The sequence below is a fragment of the Polypterus senegalus genome, chromosome 2 (assembly GCF_016835505.1).
Source record: "Polypterus senegalus isolate Bchr_013 chromosome 2, ASM1683550v1, whole genome shotgun sequence".
NCBI lineage: Eukaryota > Metazoa > Chordata > Cladistia > Polypteriformes > Polypteridae > Polypterus > Polypterus senegalus.
This window is the reverse complement of record NC_053155.1, coordinates 149,027,983-149,047,014: the sequence shown is the minus strand read 5'-3', so window position 1 is coordinate 149,047,014 and position 19,032 is coordinate 149,027,983. Positions and strand designations below refer to the sequence as shown.

The 19,032-nt window shown below is 40.5% G+C and overlaps 1 protein-coding gene across 7 annotated transcripts in view; it reads right to left on the bottom strand.

The window, feature by feature from the left end:
- The window catches only part of tmtc4 (transmembrane O-mannosyltransferase targeting cadherins 4), a 221,270-nt gene that overhangs the window by 121,920 nt on the left and 80,318 nt on the right, over positions 1-19,032 (bottom strand). For all 7 annotated transcript variants that reach the window (XM_039744797.1, XM_039744801.1, XM_039744799.1 and 4 more), the window contains exons 8-9: positions 3,425-3,586; positions 1,669-1,871 (exon numbers count right to left, since the gene is read on the bottom strand). In XM_039744797.1, coding sequence (XP_039600731.1) covers positions 1,669-1,871; positions 3,425-3,586 — 365 coding nt within the window. The remainder of the gene's footprint in view (positions 1-1,668; positions 1,872-3,424; positions 3,587-19,032) is intronic.

Genomic DNA, 19,032 nt, shown 5'->3' with positions numbered 1-19,032 from the left:
GTTATCCTTCTGCGTGTACATCATACATGGCAAATCCGCAATACCAATCAATACTCAGTGTTATGCACTTTTTGCTGAATGTCATTTGCATGCATGATAAGAAAAAGCAAAACGTGCTATAGCCACACCAGGATGAAATACAATGAAGAACTTTTTTTTTCATTAACACATGCGGAGTACATTATTTTGTTCATAAGATGGTAGAAAGAGAACGACTGAGGAGGCCCTGTTTGAACGAATTATAGCAATTTTTAGTTTCTTTTGGTAGACATTTATTCAAATACATTTTAAGATAATGCAGATCTACTTTGAGTTTTGTACCAATAAAGCATAACAATTTGTACAAATTTTAAATGAACTTGGATTGAATCACTTTTGAATATTATATTGCTGAATACAGCTACAAGTGCAAAGTTGCAGCAATCTGTGAGTAAACAAAGCTCTTGCATCCCAAGCTAAAATACACACTACTCCCTCACCACTCTATGTAGATGCCTTCCAAGGTACATGGGTAAAACAGCTATTTATTCATAATCAACAAGCCTCTCTCCATCTCCCACATCTCTCCTAAAGGCTATGGTATCATATTATCAATGTTTTGAAATTACGCTGTGAACTTTTAAGACATTGCACAACTCTACAGCCCATGCAGCATAACTGCCGATTGATTAACTGGAAATAAAACTACTGTATTCAACAAGTCTAGTTGAACATGTGCCTTTGCCTGTCACATGATAACTGCTGTTTGTAACCATCTGCTTTTAGTGTCACCTGCTTAAAATATATTGCAAACTGAGTTGGCTTCAAACTTGGGCAAGTCTCCTGTTGCTGTAGACATTTTCTCTTCATGAGAGGATCAGAGTTATAAATTGGTTTGAAAAATGTTATACTGTATTAAAACCAAAGCTGGAATGACAGTGAAAGAAGATATACAATTTTGAGGCCTATGCTCAGTTTTATTAATTTATTGAATTTTAGACAAAAAACGGAGGAGTCCAGTGTCTATCATGGCAGTGTCTTGAACAAGGTGTGCACCAAATCTGAACAAATAATCAGCCTATTGTACAGAATGCTCACTCATGAACACACATGTACTAGTCCAATTTAGTACCATCAATCAAACTAACCTGCACACTTTGTAGTTATGAGAGGAAACTAGAGTTCTCCAAAGAAAATCCAAGCAAATACAAGGATAATGTGCAAACTATACACAGAGACTAATCAGGCAAGGATTTTTACAAAGGGCTTTGAAGCAGTTAATAAAAAGCACTGCAACCATACCACCCACAAAACAAATAAAATAATAATCAGTTTGGCTATATCAGATCACATTCCCACACCGCCATAATTTTAAAAAATGCATGCAGGCCACAGAAATCTGAAAATCTTTTATTTTAATTCTCCACAAACCATTTCAGCTAGATAGAATGCACAAAGCAATTAAAGAATACACCACTGCACAACTGATCATTGAATTAAACCTGGAAAAAAACACCACAGAATTTTGGTTTATTACCTGGTCATAAAAACCTCAATGTCTAAGGTATTATTTACAAGAATATGTTCTTTAGTTAACATTTTTAAAAGAATGGCATTGTATCTTTTAGAAAAAGTAATTTGTATAATTCTGATTACATGTAGTACTTATTAAATGAACCTTGCTCTTACCTTCTAGTACTGTTATCTCCCGAGTTTAAAGCTTGGTTTCCCAAACCAATCAAGCAGATCCAGAGCACCACTACAGAGATTATTCTCCAGTCAATGACTGATTCAATAAGTGGAATGCATCCCATGGACCAATCAAAACACAGCCACCAGGGGCACAGAAGCAGCCAAGCATTCAAAGAGTAATAGTAATTATAGTTCACAGTCTATAAAAAAAGAAAACTAGAGTTATTTAATTAAACCATTTAATAAATTACAGCAAACAATGAAATCACAAAAATAATGCCTAAAGCCTTTTTTGACAAAATAGTTTATTTTTCAGTACCAGTAGGATACAGTGAGATCCATATTGTCTTTGAATTGTGACTGTGATCTCCAATGAGTTCATGACAATTTGGAAAACTATAGAAAACATTAAGTAAAACATACTTTAAATAAAATGTATACATTAATCAGCTTTAAAGGCCAACTGTAACTTACCTTTCAATGCATTGATCCAAGAGATCTACCTTTTGAATGACAGTTCAATTCAATAAAATGTGTGTTTTATAGATATAGAAAATGATTATTTATGTTACAAAATATATAGAAAAAAAACAACATTGATTTTCAATACTGACAGATGTTCCATGTTAATTAACCACTGGGGGGAAAAAAAAACAAAAAAAAAAAACATCCACAACGTGTTGTTGCAACTAAGGCTGAATGCCTAAGTCTGCATTCTTCTGCTTAAACAGTAGGCAAGAAAAATGAAGTCCTCAAACAAATATGACGGTCTAGCTCTATGAAACATCTCTTCAAAGCATCGTGGGACTACTCAAGCTTACTACCCACCACTATCTTCCTAGAGCTACAACAACCAGCTGCAAAAAATATAAATCAACGTTTAAGAGTCACCTTTTTGTCAAATATAATTTACAGATTAGAGTTGTCTGCTGACAACTTCCACATAACAGTCATAAACTATTATTTCTTACTGGACAGAAGGTTATTTGTTTCATTATTGCCATCAGAAGGCGTAAAACCAGTATAAGTAGGCTATCCCTGGATGTAATGTGCAAACGTGACATGTTAATCAGAGAAAAATCCACGCTATTTTGTACAGTGCAATTCTCAAAATGATCAAACACTCATGGGGATAAAGCAAGCCATAGTTCAATACATTCCCTTTAAAATAGGAATTTTAAAAAATTTGAATAATCCTGTGTTTTATTCTGTCATACCTAGTGTTACATAACGGAGTATACTTAAATTCACATAATCCAATTCAGACTTGCAGGGGGTCAGACCTACCCTTCACCATTTTAAAATTAAAAACTAGAAAAAAATAAAACACACACACACATACAAACTTCAAATTTAACATACAAAAGAAATTTTACAGAATAAAAACCTCTTTAAAGCACATAAAGGGTAGATGACTAAAATATGGTATTTAAGAATTCAACTTTTTCATGCTACAATTAAAACTGCACTATGTCTCTTTGCACTTTTGGCATGAGTATACCTATAACTCAATCAAATAAAGGAATATAATGTCTCAAGTAGAACAATAGGACATTCTTGAGTTACTTGGTTGTTTCTGATCAGTCTACTACCTCAAATAACATACACATGCTGAAGATTAGAATGTGACTATCAGGAATTCTAAAACGTGGGCTATTATAAATATAAAGAAATACAGTACACTAACTTGCAGTATCTTTAAAACTGCCCCAATGACAGAGTAGGAAGACAACATTCATTTTTGAATACTTACTCTCACAAGTATTTTATCTGAAAATGAGGCTGGATTATCTACTTCTGTAAAGGCTGGAGGGCCTGTACCCATAATTCTCCATCTCATGTACAAAAGAGATGATCCTCCCATTGTCAAAAGTCCCATTCTTGTTAAGAAGCCTCTCCTCAGTAATTCATTACCCTGAAAGAAAAATTAAATGGTTTAGGGCTAATACATACAGACTGTGAATACGTGATACAAAAAGTAATAAAAAAAAATGTCTAAGCCATTTGATTGCTTATCTGAAATATCAAGGGATCTTGGCAAATGAAATCAGGAAGGCTCAGCGGGTAGCAAAACCAAAGTATGCAGAAGAAAATGGGTCAGTTACCACTAAGAATCAAGTGCAACAGAGAAGAATGACTTTCAAGTTAAGGTGAGAGCTTGAATAAAAAGGGGAGAAAAGATCAGGGTCATGCAGTGAATGCCTTTTGTATATTTTTGCAGTTATACTTGAGAGATAAATTTTTAAGCATCTAAAAAGTAACCAAAAACTATAGATCAAACAAAAAATGTGACACAGCTACAGTAGATGCCATGAAGTTTGGTCAATATCCAATGGGTCACTGTGGTATGTACCATTCAATAAGTCTTACACTGAAATAACCTGCATTTTTGCTTTTTGTTTTTATTGTACATCATCAGTCTGTATGAAAGTTAATTCTTGGACTCTACCAGTAGGAACTATGATAATGTTCTTTGTTCTCAGAAGCTCCTGTTTTCAACACCTATTGCTTTACTGTACGAAAACATTATTACCTTAAAAGGTATAAATAAGTATGACTTCATGCTGGAATTTGAAACCCCACAACTTAACCACAGCCACAACTGCTGAATGCTCAATCTTTTGATGTTTGAATTGAAACCCTCTTTACCTTGCAACCCTCCAAACTTCTGCAAGCTCTGTCAGCATTTGGAATGGTGCACAGCACTGAGAGCACCACAGCCAACTGATGCATTTACTGTATATCTGTGAACTTTTATCAGGCATTACCTGGCAGAGGTGGTTTGTGGATTTGTATGTAAAATAATCTTTAATACAATATAAGCATAAAATTATGATTCATGTTGTGATCGATTTTTGTCAATGATTAGTTTATTGCTGATGTCACTTTGCAGCATCACTGTACGTGAAACTACATTTCCACAGTGGAACCACCATTCTCATGGAGTGCAAACGCAAACACTGGCAGTTTGTTTGCAGCCTTTGACAATTTTTGTAAAGCGTTTGACTCAGTTGATTGAGCTGCCCTGTGGAACATCCTGAAACATTGTGGGATCCCCCAAAGTTGCTCTATATCATGGGCAGCCTGTACACTGGTGATGCGAGTGCTGTGCAGAATGGAGTGGAGGCTTTTCCCAGATGATTCTGGGGTTCATCAGGGATGTGTTCTTGCTCCTGCACTGTTCAGTGCTTGCATGGAGTGGGTGTTGGGCACAGTCGTGAGGTCCAGCAGCTGCGAGGCATCTGTTGGTGAATAAAGATACAGTGATCTTGACTTTGCCAATGAAGCTGTGATCTTTGCGGAATTAATAAGAGTCCATGATTGGAGCTCTTGATAGACCGAGTGAGGAGTCTTAGCGTCTGGGCTTGCGAGTGTCCTGGATAAAAATCAAGATCCAGGCCTTTAATGACCTGTTGTGCACTTCTATCAGCACTGTGTCTTTCTGTAGAGAGAACGTCGACCTTGTCAAGAAGTTTACTTACCTCGACAGCGACATTCATGTCTCTTGTGACTCTTCCTATCAAGTCAGTAGATGCAATGAGAGAGCATGAGGTCACTGGAAAGGGGTTTGAGGCGCTCTCGATATCTTTGCAAAAGGATGAAGGTACAAGTCTTTAGAGTTCGGGAGCTTACTCTTTTATTATATGGTTGGGAGACATTGATGTTATCCTGTGACCTTAAACTAAGAATGGACTCCTTCAGTACTGTGCCTCTTCGAAGTATCCTTGGATACCGCTGGTTTGATGTTGTGTTGAACAAGTCCCAAATGAGGCACATTACCTGCATTGTAAGGAAGTGTCAAATACGGCACTTACAGCCATGTGACACGATTCCCTGAGGGTGATCCAGTTTACTGAAATAGGCCAAGAGGATGCACACGTAACATCAGACCACGGCAGGCAGACAGTAATTTCTGGAGGGTGGGACTGGATCGTGTATCTGCCTTGAGAATTGCCAACCAGGATCCTTAGCAGTTTCACTGTGTGGTGAATGCAGCAACACGCTGTACCAATCCATGCTCCCCAACCTGACCTGACCTCCCAGCTAATGGAGCTAATATTCCCCGATGGACATATCTATATTTTAGAACAGGTGTCTGTCCATGGACAAAACTACTGTGTCATACCTATTTCTGTTTTCATTTAGCAAAAAACTTTTAATCAATTGCAAATATAAACTTTGACAGTGATTATTCACTTCAATTCAGGGTCATAGCCAGTTAGCTACGCATTTGGCCGTTTGGGATGTGGATGGAAAACTGTAGTAGTCAAGCTGAGATTTCAATGCAGGACTCTGAAGCAGTAAGAAAACAAAGCTCTACCACAATACTATGCACTGTTGTCACTGTGCACCTGTATTAAAATACAACAGCTATACAGTCATACCCTTTTAAATAGATCACTCAGTAAAAATATGTTTGAAGTTTTTACTATTACAGATGTGTCGTACATTACTGCCCTTTGGATCTAATTAGGTCAGAATTTTCTACCAATAACATACAAATCTATACTAATAAAATGCAAAGCCCTCACTGACTCACTCACTCACTAATTCTCCAACTTCCCGTGTAGGTAGAAGGCTGAAATTTGGCAGGCTTATTCCTTACAGCTTACTTATAAAAGTTAAGTAGGTTTCATTTCAAAATTCTACACGTAACGGTCATAACGTCTGCCATGTTGAACTTTCTTATTTTTGGCCCCATCTTCACAAAATTTGGTAGGCGGCTTCCCTGCGCTAACCGAAACTGATGTACGTACTTATTTCGATGGTATGACGCCACTGTCGGCCGCCATATTGAACTTTCCAACGTCACTAATTTTCCAAACTTCCCGTGTAGGTAAAAGGCTGACCCCAACTTCATGAAATTTGGTAGGTGGCTTCAATGCGCTAACCAAAACCAATGTACGTACTTATTTCGGTGGTATGATGCCACTGTCGGCCGCCATATTGAAGTTTCCAATGTCACTAATTCTCCAACTTCCCGTGTAGGTAGAAGGCTGAAATTTGGCAGTCTCATTCCTTACAGCTTACAAAAGTTAAGCAGGTTTCATTTCGAAATTCTACCCGTGTAGGTAGAAGGCTGAAATTTGGTACTTATTTCGGTGGTATGATGCCACTGTCGGCCGCCATATTGAACTTTTCAATGGTCTTTGTTACTTATGGGCCCATCTTCAAGAAATTTGGTACGCGGGTTCCCAACGCTAACTGAATCCTACTTACAAATATATATACGTCCATAGCCTGCAGCTCGGTCACCGTGTGAGGCAGCGTTGGGTCCCCCATCCCAACGCCTCCCACGTTATTGGCTGCCTGCCTATATAAGGCCGTCCGTCGCTCCAGTCTCTTCATTCCCTTCCTTTCTTCGCCACGGGATTCACGTCTCCCTGCTGATAACTACAGCCTTTTTATTTAATCCACGGCTTCTCTGCTGTTTTATTGTTCATTTATTACGATTATAGTTATTGTGTAGGTATTTTAGACTTACTTTACATTGTTCAGGTACCCATTTCCTTTATCATTCCAGCATTCCATATTGCACGGCCATATCAGGCTCACTCTTGATATCCGGAGAAACATTGTGTCTTATGTTATTGAATGACTGGGACAGGTTCAAGGGGTGGACTGATGACGGTACAGGAGATAATTATTCTACACAGGAGCACTAGAAGAGTGAAATGCTTAAGCCCTTCACCTATGTTTCTGCATGTGAGTTGATGGCTGCCGCTGAATTGTTCGGTTGTCGCTTTCAAGTGTACCAAAATGGCCAAATATTTTACACCTTTCGACAACCGCCAATGCGTCTTAAACATCTTAGATTGACAGGTGATGATTTCAGTAGTGGACACTTTGATGTTTATGAATGTTTAAACTATGAAAAGCTGGATGTGAAGTTATCGATGAAACCGGTTGTATACTTACAACGCTTGACAGATGCCGAATGTCTCTTCAACACAAGTCCTACAAATACTGTCGTAATTGAAACAAACCATGAAACTCAAACCGATTATGACAGCAGCAATCCAAACTGTGAGATTTGAAACAAGATTACTGTTCACATGGCCAACTGTATGTTGCATGTTCAAGAGTAAGCTCAGCGCACAGCTTGGTCATATTACAACTGGAGGGCCGAACTCACAATGTGGTATACAAAGAGATCTTTCACAAATAATTATTGGTATATTTTCCCTCAGTTTAAAAAGGTTTAACTTTCTTCTTAATAAAAATTTTAAGGCAGTACTTCGCCGCCGCGAAGCGCGGGTATTTTGCTAGTAAACAATAAAATAGATTTTAAAAAATGCAGTTTTCAAATGTAATGAACTATTTGTTAAGTTTTCCATTCACGTTAAAAATACAGTGGAACCTCGGTTCACGAACATCTCTGAACACGTACAAATTGGGTTCTGACCAAAAAGTTCGCCAAACTTTTGCATCTGTTCATGACCACACACTTGGCTGACGAACAAGCCAGTTTCCCTTCGTGTTCGTACGCGCCGATGATTTCTGCAGTCTCTCTCTACTGTATATTGTTTGCGGTGCATCATGCAGAGGGACTCTCCCTCAAAACTGTAACCTCCTCTCAACCCAGCTTCCTCTTGTGGTATAGCAGGTCCACAGCTCCTGTCAAAAAGGACAGTTTTAATAAATAATCACCACACTCGCTGCTTAGCGAGGGGGCGTGGTGGTGTGTGGCTGAAGTGGTTCCTGAGGAGTTCGCGATGCGGTCCGCATCCGTAATTGTTCCCAAGAGCTGCTGATTGCCACGACTACCACGCCTCTTCATAAATAGAAGCGCGAGTCGGCTAAAGGGAAAAAAGAAGAGAACAGGAAAGAACGGGAGGTTGCAGGAGAAGGCAGGAAGCAGGAGGAGAAAGCCGATGCAGGAGACAGAGACAGAGAGAGAGCGCGAGCGCACGAGAAGAGAGAGAGCGAGCGAGCTGCTGAGCAGGGAGCCTGGGTGTTTGTCTCGGTGTTATTCAATGTTTTTACATTTAGTTTACTATTACACTGTGCATTCTATTATATAATTAACTATTTTTGTGCTTAAAAATGTTTAAAGAAAACAGATTTACATATAGTTTGTACGGTCTGGAACGGATTAATTGTATTTACATACAATCCTATGGGGGGAAATTACTTCGGGTCACGACCAAATCGTGTTATGGCCATAGTTTTGGAAAGAATTATGGCCGTGACCCAAGGTTCCACTGTACATGTGTGTTAAGTTAACTAGATTGCCAGCTTTTTTTTTTTTGTTGAGCATTTTCTCAAGCTTTTTAATGTCCTTTTCAAGTGTTTATCAGGTGAATTTCGGGCACTTTCAAGCATTTCTCCAGAGTTTTCCAAGATATGATTGACATAATTTCAATCAAGCACCTTTTCCTGCATAAAGAAAATTTTGTGACAAAAATGGAACAAAAATGCGCCATTAATGACAAAAACTAAGACGAATGCTTATAAAACCATTGTTGACGAAAAGTAAACAAAATGAAAATGTTACAGAACATTGAGCAATGTGAATTTTTTTGCTCTTTGGTCCACTAACAAATAATGAGCTTGAATGCAGGGCTGCAATTTTTTTAAATTTGTATGCACGCTAGTAATTAGCTAACATTAGTTTCGATTCCATCAAGAAATCATCACGTCCACCAGAATCCTGCTCCTCTCTACTATGCTCTGCTGGCCAACGTGATTCTCAGGTAAAAAAAAGCAGTCAGGCTCACAGACCAACTTTAATTACAATGCTGACGAAAATAAAACCCAGTGTAAGCCATGTGGAATGAAAGTCACCTGAAAAGGAGTCTACCTGAAGAGGTTCACCATGAACTCTGGACATTGTTGGGTTGTCATGGCTGACACAGCTTTTCAATTTGTGTGGTCATTGTGAGTTGTGCCTCTGGAGTGGCAGACAGGGGTGGTGATCTCCATTTTTAAAGGGGGAACAGGAGGGTGTACTCTAACTTTTTGAGGATCACACTCCTCAGCCTCCATGGAAACACTTATGCCAGAGTTCCAGAAAGGAGACTTCGCCCAGTTGTGGAACATCAGATCCAGGAGAAGCAATGTGGATTCCATCCAGGCAAAGGAACAGTGGACCAGCTCTTTACCCTCATGAACATTCTTGGAGGGGGCACAGGAGTACACCCAATCAGACTACATGTATTTTATGGACTTACAACAGGCGAGGGATTCTGTGGTGTTCGGAGTGTGCTGGGAAAGTATCGAAAAACATCAGCACCATTTCAAGTGGGTGTGGGACTCCACCAGCTTGCAAGAAATACTGGATATTGGAATGAAAAGCTTTATTTCACCACTGCCTTCCAATATCCCAGATGAGCTTTTTAGCACATTGGTGCTCGCCCGGATTACTATTCCAGTGAGGAGGAGTTGCAGGCAGAGATGGAACAGGAAGCAGAAGTGGGGTAAGAAAGCCGGTGTCCATGCTAGGGTAAAGAACACCCTGAACAAACCAACTTTAACCAGTCTGTTCGCTGTGAACACCCAGTCTATATTCAACTCAGGATGAAAAGTTGCGTCTCCTTTTTAATCTAAATCTGGCTGAACGCTAAAATCCCTGATGTGGTTATTCTGCTTGTAGGCCAGACTGCTTACCGCTTGGATCAGACTGCTAAATTTGGTAAGGACAAGGAAGGCAGTGTGTGCATATATGTAAATAATGCTTGGTGCATCTCCATAGTCATTGCTGAACAATATCACTCTCCAGACTTAGAATTCATAACACTGAAGTGCAGAACTACAGTATCTATCTGCAGAGAGATTATACAGTTGTGTTCCTCACTGCAGTTTATATCCCTCCATAAGCTAATGTCAAGTAGGGCAAAAACGATTAGCCGACGTAATCGACGACGTCGACTACAAAAAATCGTTGACGCAGATTTTTTTTTATCGTTGGTGCGTCATATACGGAACCTTCAATAGAGGCTCCAATCACAGAGAACCACATTGGCTTTTGTAACTGCAATGCACTACATGAATGTCTGGGGGCAGTTTTGTTTGTCAAAAGTGCACACAGTCCTACCAACGAAGAACAACGTCTGAGGAGAAGAAGAGGAAAATAAACGTGGTTGCAATGGCGAGTCAGATAGAGGGGGAAGAATATGGAAAAAAATTGAGACAGAAACTTTCTAAAGTGTGGGAAAACTTCACTGAAAAAAGAAAACAAAGTTGAATGCAGATTATGTAAAGTGGAGCTTTCTTTTCACAGCAGCACCACACGATGCATGAGCATCTGAAACGAAAGCATCCTGTAGCTGTGATGCCCCCGTTTCTTGAGAGGTAAGTTGTAGCGAGTAAAGTTAGTGTCACATGTTAATGTTGATGTTTGTTCTATAATGTGTACATCACGGTTTTGACAATGATAGTTAACCCTTAAATCCACACATACTTGGGGGTTAATGCACCCCTGGATGCCAAATACTTTTTAGCTGCACTGTTTAAGTAAACGTCACAATTCACAAAGAAAATGTGAAATTTTAATGGAACACTTTTTTTTCATGCAAAGAGTATCACAATTACTGCAACACTGATTTTACACACGGCAAATGAACTGTAAAAACCATTAAAAAAACCTACTGCAACAATCTATTTTTATACTGTATGTTCAAGGTGCAACTGAAGCCATTGATGAAATTCAGTAAATCACAGAGCCAACTGCGCTTGAACTGGCTGCAAGCAAACTCTCAAGAGGTAAATGCTTATGATTACAGGCTCGTCTAGTACAGCGGCTGAATCCCAGAGACAGTGGTGCTTCAGTTCTGCCGGGGACGGCATTGCTCATGACCTGGCTGCTCAACGAATGTACGGCACTGACTGATCAGCTCTGGCATGCTGCCAAATTGGTCTGTGACGTAAATATAGCCAGTTGCAGGGTTCAATGAATGTATGTTGCTGAATATACTCGCCCCCTGCGTGCTGGCAAATTGCACTGAGACACGACTACAGCTGGTTGCAGCATTCAATGAATATACATCACTGAATATACTTGGCTCCGGCGTGCTGGCAAACTGCACTGAGAAACAGCTTTACCCGGCTGTGGAGTTCAATGAATGTACGTCGCCAAATATACATCGCCGCATATACTCCGCTTCGGCGTGCTTCCAAATTGCACTGGAAACTGACTCTAGCCAGTTGCGGCGGTTTAAGGGTTAAGTGAATAAAACTTCAGTTATGTTTGCTTACGTGTTTGGAGCTACAATATAGTATAGTAGCTGAGCCCTCCTAGTTTTTTTCTTCTTTTTTCGAATCATATTTGAGTTCATATGAATAGCAAACCATCTCCAACTAAGGTTAGGTAACTTGTGTTTTGCAGTATATCAGTAATTAGCTTGTTACATATTTTAGTCCATTATTTTTTTTATTTTGGCATAATATAGTACATGATGTTATAAACTACAACACTTTTCCTTCAGAGTGTGATGATTAAAACATCGTTCTCTGTCTGTAACATCATTCTTGTGTATTCCTGCAACCTCTACTCCCTCTGAGCATCTCTTCTCAGCAGCTGGGAACATTGTCTCAAAGAAGAGAGCCAGCCTCACACCAGAGCATGTCAAAATGCTCACGTTCCTGCACTGCAATCAGGAATATATGAACCGAATCTTATATAAACTGTATGTTGTTTTATTTTATCTGTATTGAAGCTTTATTTAAACATTCGGACTTTAAGACACACCAGTGGCCATTTTTAGTTAAGTTAAATGCACTTTTTTTGTTTAAAGACTATGTGCACTTTAGTTTGTATTGTTTAATGTATTTCTTTTTTATTGTGATGGTCACACACTGTATTAGTCATTAGGTGCTGCCGTGAGTGGCAGCCTTTCCAGCAGCTCTGTGTATGACTTTATGTTTCCACCATTTTATCGCTCTCTATAATCACTCCTACCACTTTCTTATATACTGTATGTGGATTCGTTTCCTGGACAGTTTTTTACTACTTGGACATGGATTTGTACACGCCGAGACTAGTCTATTCAGGTACAGTGGAACCTCGGTTCACAAACGTCCCGGTACACGTACAACTCGGTTTACGACCAAAAAGTTCACCAAACTTTTGCCTCAGTTCACTACCAAGCCAGTTTCCCTTTCAGTTTGTACATGTTCAGTCTCTCCCTGTGCATTTCCTGTGCAGCGAGCAAAAGAGAGAGGGAGCGCCACACAGACACACACAGGCAGCACGAGAGAGGCACACACAGGCAGCGCAAAAGAGGCGCGCGTGCACACACAAAGGCAGCGCAGGAGAGGTGCGTGCACGCACACACACAGGCAGTGCGAGAGAGATGCACACACGCACACACACACACACACACACACACACAGAGGAAGCGCCAGAGAGAGCAGCGTGCAAGAGATTGCGACACCGACACACACACACACAAACACACACACAGAGAGGCAGCCTGAGATGCAGACACACAGGCAGCGCGAGAGAGAGCTGGACGCATTAAGGTAGGAAGGTAGTTAAAGAATGCACTGGGCTTGATTTTGTTTTCACCTCTGTTTCCAGCGATCTGTTCATAGCGTGCATTGTTGCAATGTTATTTTTCTTGGTGGTTTATTAAATTACGGATTTTTTCAAATGTTCATTTTTTTCCCTGTGCTTAAAACTCATAAAAAAAATAAAAAGTGTTTTTAGCGAGCGGTTCATAGCGCTATAGCGCAAACTCTTGCAGTGTTAGTTTTCTCTGTATTTCAAGGTTTTCTCAGTGTTATTCAATGTTTTTACATTTAGTTTACTACTAGCAAAATACCCATGCTTCGCAGCGGCAAAGTACTGCCTTAAAATTTTTATTAAGAAGAAAATTAAACCTTTTTAAACTGAGGGAAAATATACCAATAATTATTTGTTAAGGATCTCTTTGTATACCACATTGCGAGTTCGGCCCTCCGGTTGTAATATGACCAAGCTGTGCGCTGAGCTTACTCTTGAGCATGCAACGTACAGTTGGCCATGTGAACAGTAATCTTGTTTCAAATCTCACAGCTTGGATTGCTGCTGTCATAATCGGTTTGACTTTCATGGTTTGTTTCAATTACGAAAGTATTTGTAGGACTTGTGTTGAAGAGACATTCGGTATCTGTCAAGCGTTGTAAGTATACAACCGTTTTCATCGATAACTTCACATCCAGCTTTTGAGAGTTTAAACATTCATAAACATCAAAGTGTCCACTACTGAAATCGTCACCTGTCAATCTAAGATGTTTAAGAGGCATTGGCGGTTGTCGAAAGGTATAAAATATTTGGCCATTTTGGTACACTTGAAAGCGACAACCGAACAATTCACCGGCAGCCATCAACTCACATGCAGAACCATAGGTGAAGGGCTTAAGCATTTCACTCTTCTAGTGCTCCTATGTAGAATAATTATCTCCTGTACCGTCATCAGTCCACACCTTGAACCTGTCCCAGTCATTCAATAACATAAGACACAATGTTTCTCCGGATATCGAGTGAGCCTGATATGGCCATTCAATATGTAACAAAGAGAATGGAAAAGGTAGGTGCCATCTCGGTAAGTGACAGTTCTTTAATCGATGGTGATCACCTCCATAGACATGTTAATGGGGGTACGGTTGGAATGATAAAGGAAATGGGTACCTGAACAATGTAAAGTAAGTCTAAAATACCTACACAATAACTATAATCGTAATAAATGAACAATAAAACAGCAGAGAAGCCGTAGATTAAATAAAAAGGCTGTAGTTATCAGCAGGGAGACGTGAATCCCGTGGCGAAGAAAGGAAGGGAATGAAGAGACTGGAGCGACGGACGGCCTTATATAGGCAGGCAGCCAATAACGTGGGAGGCGTTGGGATGGGGGACCCAACGCTGCCTCACATGGTGACCGAACTGCAGGCTATGGACGTATATATGTACTTAAGTAGGATTCAGTTAGCGTTGGGAACCCACGTACCAAATTTCTTGAAGATGGGCCCATAAGTAACAAAGACCGTTGAAAAGTTCAATATGGCGGCCGACAGTGGCATCACACCACCAAAATAAGTACCAAATTTCAGCCTTCTACCTACACGGGAAGTTGGAGAATTTGTGACGTTGGAAAGTTCAATATGGCGACTGACAGTGGCGTCATACCACCGAAATAAGTATGCATACATTGGTTTCGGTTAGCGCAGGGAAGCGGCCTACCAAATTTAGTGAAGATGGGGCCAAGAATAAGAAAGTTCAACATGGCGGATGTTGTTGACCGTTTCGCGTACAATTTTAAAATGAAACCTGCTTAACTTTTGTAAGTAAGCTGTAAGGAATGAGCCTGCCAAATTTCAGCCTTCTACCTACACGGGATGTTGGACAATTAGTGACATTGGAAACTTCAATATGGCAGCCGACAGTGGCATCATACCACTGAAATAAGTACGTACATCGGTTTTAGTTAGCTGAGAGAAGCCACCTACCAAATTTCGTGAAGATGGGGTCAGCCTTTTACCTACACGGGAAGTTGGAGAATTAGTGATGAGTGAGTGAGTGAGTGAGTGAGGGCTTTGCCTTTTATTAGTAAAGACTAGCAGAATACCCGCGCTTCGCAGTGGAGAAGTAGTGTGTTAAAGAAGTTATGAAAAAGAAAAGGAAAAATTTTAATAACGTAACATGATTGTTAATGTAATTGTTTTGTCTTTGATATGAGTGTTGTTGTCATATCTATCTATCTATCTATATATCTATCTATATATATATCTATATCTATATATAGCAAAATACCCGCGCTTGGCAGCGGAGAAGTAAAAAGAAAAGGAAACATTTTAATAATAACGTAACATGATTGACAATGTAACTGTTTTGTCATTGTCATGAGTGTTGCTGAGATATATATATATATATATATATATATATATATATATATATATATATATATATATATATATATATACTCTGCTCAAAAGAATTAAAGGAACACTTTTAATCAGAGTATAGCATAAAGTCAATGAAACTTATGGGATATTAATCTGGTCAGTTAAGTAGCAGAGGGGGTTGTTAATCAGTTTCAGCTGCTGTGGTGTTAATGAAATTAACAACAGATGCACTTGAGGGGCAACAATGAGATGACCCCCAAAACAGGAATGGTTTAACAGGTAAAGGCCACTGACATTTTTCCCTTCTCATCTTTTCTGACTGTTTCTTCACTAGTTTTGCATTTGGCTACAATCAGTGTCAATACTGCTAGCATGAGGCGATACCTGGACCCTACAGAGGTTGCACAGGTAGTCCAACTTCTCCAGGATGGCACATCAATACGTGTCATTGCCAGAAGGTTTGCTGTGTCTCCCTGCACAGTCTCAAGTGCATGGAGGAGATTCTAGGAGACAAGCACTTACTCTAGGAGAGCTGGAGAGGGCCATAGAAGGTCCATAACCCATCAGCAGGACCAGTATCTGCTCCTTAGGGCAAGGAGGAACAGGATGAGCACTGCCAGAGCCCTACAAAATGACCTCCAGCAGGCCACTGGTGTGAATGTCTCTGACCAAACAACCAGAAAGACTTCATGAGGGTGACCCAAGGGCCCCATGTCCTCTAATGGGCCCTGAGCTCACTGCCCAGCAGCATGCAGCTCGATTGGCATTCCCCATAGAATACCAGAATTGGCAGATGCACCACTGGTGCCCTGTGCTTTTTACAGATGAGAGCAGGTTCACCCTGAGCACGTGACCGAAGTGAAAGGGTCTGGAGAAGCCATGGAGAACATTATGCTACCTGTAACATCATTCAGCATGAGCAGTTTGGTGGTGGGTTAATGATTGTCTGGGGAGGCATATCCATGGAGGGTCACACAGACCGCTACAGTCTTGACAAAGGCACCTTGGCTGCCATTAGGTATCAGGATGAAATCCTTGGACCAATTGTCAGACCCTATGCTGGTACAGTGGCTCCTGGTGCACGACAATTCCTGGCCTCATGTGGTGAGAGTATGCAGGCAGTTCCTGAAGGATGAAGGAATTGATACCATTGACTGGCCACCACCCGGGCGCTCCGGTTTCCTCCCACAGTCCAAAGACATGCAGGTTAGGTGGATTGGCGATTCTAAATTGGCCCTAGTGTGTGCTTGGTGTGTGGGTGTGTTTGTGTGTGTCCTGCAGTGGGTTGGCACCCTGCCCAGGATTGGTTCCTGCCTTGTGCCCTGTGTTGGCTGGGATTGGCTCCAGCAGACCCCCGTGACCCTGTATTCGGATTCAGCGGGTTGGAAAATGGATGGATGGATGGACTGGCCACCACACTTTCCTGACCTAAATCCAATAGAACACCTCTGAGACATTATGTTTTGGTCCATCCAATGCCACCAGGTTGCACCTCAGACTGTCCAGGAGCTCAGTGATGCCCTGGTCCAGATCTGGGAGGAGATCCCCCACAACACCATCTGTCATCTCATTAGAAGCATGCACCGATGTTGTCAGGCATGTATACAAGAACACAGGGCCATACAAAGTGCTGCGTACAATTTTGAGTTGCTGCAATAAAATTTTGGCAAAATGGACTAGCCTGCCACATCATTTTTTCACTCTGATTTTTGGGGCGTCTTTGAATTCAGGGCTCTGTAGGTTGATCATTTTCATTTCCATCAAACGATGTGGCATCCTTTCGTTCCTAACACATTACCCAGTCTATATCAGTATAGATATCCAGGAGGATTTCTTTTTCCCATTGAGATCTGATGTGTTTTCAAAGTGTTCCTTTAATTTTTTTGAGCAGTATGTATGTATATATATATATATATATATATATATATATATATATAGATATAGAAGAGAAGGTCTGTGATACGGTTTGCATATTAGCAGTTGGAGATCCACAAAGGAGAAAATGAATCACGATCATAAAGTAGTTTTATTCCTGAGCTTTCACCCTACCAGGGGTCTTCATCAGAGGATAATGCTTAGACATACAAGAATCAATGGCAATAAATAGCAATACCTTATGGGTGGGGGTGGGGTACTAGGTCATCGGGGTGGGGTGGGGTGAGGTTGTTGGGAGTAAAGTCTTGTTTATTAAGAATAAGTTCTTCTTAAGTTTGTATATGCTGGATTTATGTCCAAGTGTCTGGTGATGGCGTTCTCATTTGATAACCAGGATTCAGCCAGCTCTCTAGCACTTTTATTATTGGCTTTAAATTTTACTTGTACATCGTCCCAATTAAATGTATGTCCTGTTGATTTAGTATGCTTATAGATCAATGACAGTGCGTCCTTTCTTCTGACGGCGCTATGTGTTCCTGTATACGTTGCATTCTTTTGAAGTTTGTCCTATGTATACCGCTGAGCACTAATTGCATGGAATGCTGTATACTGCGTTTAGTGTTTCTGCTGTCGATTTCTTGTTTTCGGCATTAAAGAGGACCGTGCGCAGATTGTTCATGGACATCAACAGGACATACATTTAATTGGGACGATGTACAAGTAAAATTTAATGCCAATAATAAAAGTGCTAGAGAGCTGGCTGAATCCTGGTTATCAAATGAGAACGCCATCAACAGACACTTGGACATAAATCCAGCATATACAAACTTAAGAAGAACTTATTCTTAACAAACAAGACTTTACTCCCAACAACTCACCCCCCTCCCCCTGTAAGGTATTGCTATATATTGCCTTTGATTTTTGTATGTCTAAGCATTATCCTCTGATGAAGACCCCTGGTAGGGGTTGAAAGCTCAGGAATAAAAACTACTTTATGATACGTGATTCATTTTCTCCCTTTGTGGATCTCCAACTGCTGATATATATATACGTGTGAATAGGAGGACGTTGTGTGGACCAAGTATTGGTAATTCCACGCCAGGCCAGGGGAGGGGAGGGCGGGGTGCTATAAACCTTCTCTTGCTATCTCTGCAGACCAGCCGCAGGAAAGCCTATCTGAATCAGGAACGTCACTTCCAGTTCCGGCGCCCAGGAAAACGTCACTTCCAGTTCCGGCGTCCAGGAAAACATCACTTCCAGTTCCGGCGCCCAGAAGATTGTCACTTCCGGTCCCGGCTCCCAGACTGATGTCAGAGAGACATCACTTCCGGTCAACCTACATCACTTCCTGTTAACATATGTCACTTCCTGTTTGACCATTTAAAACCGCCATCTTTTCAAACCTTGATCAGTTCTGTTTTGGACTCCGTACTGACAACATCATTGCTTAAACTTAAAAGACTCCTTTGCAGCTAGGAATATTATATGGGTGGCTGCCCCAAACCTTTTATACGTGTGTCGAGTGGCTTCATTTTACTATATATATATATATATACATATACACACACACACACACAAATACATACATACATACATGTGTACATATACACACACACACACATATACTATGGGGTGCCAAACAGGCAAATAATTTTTTTTTGT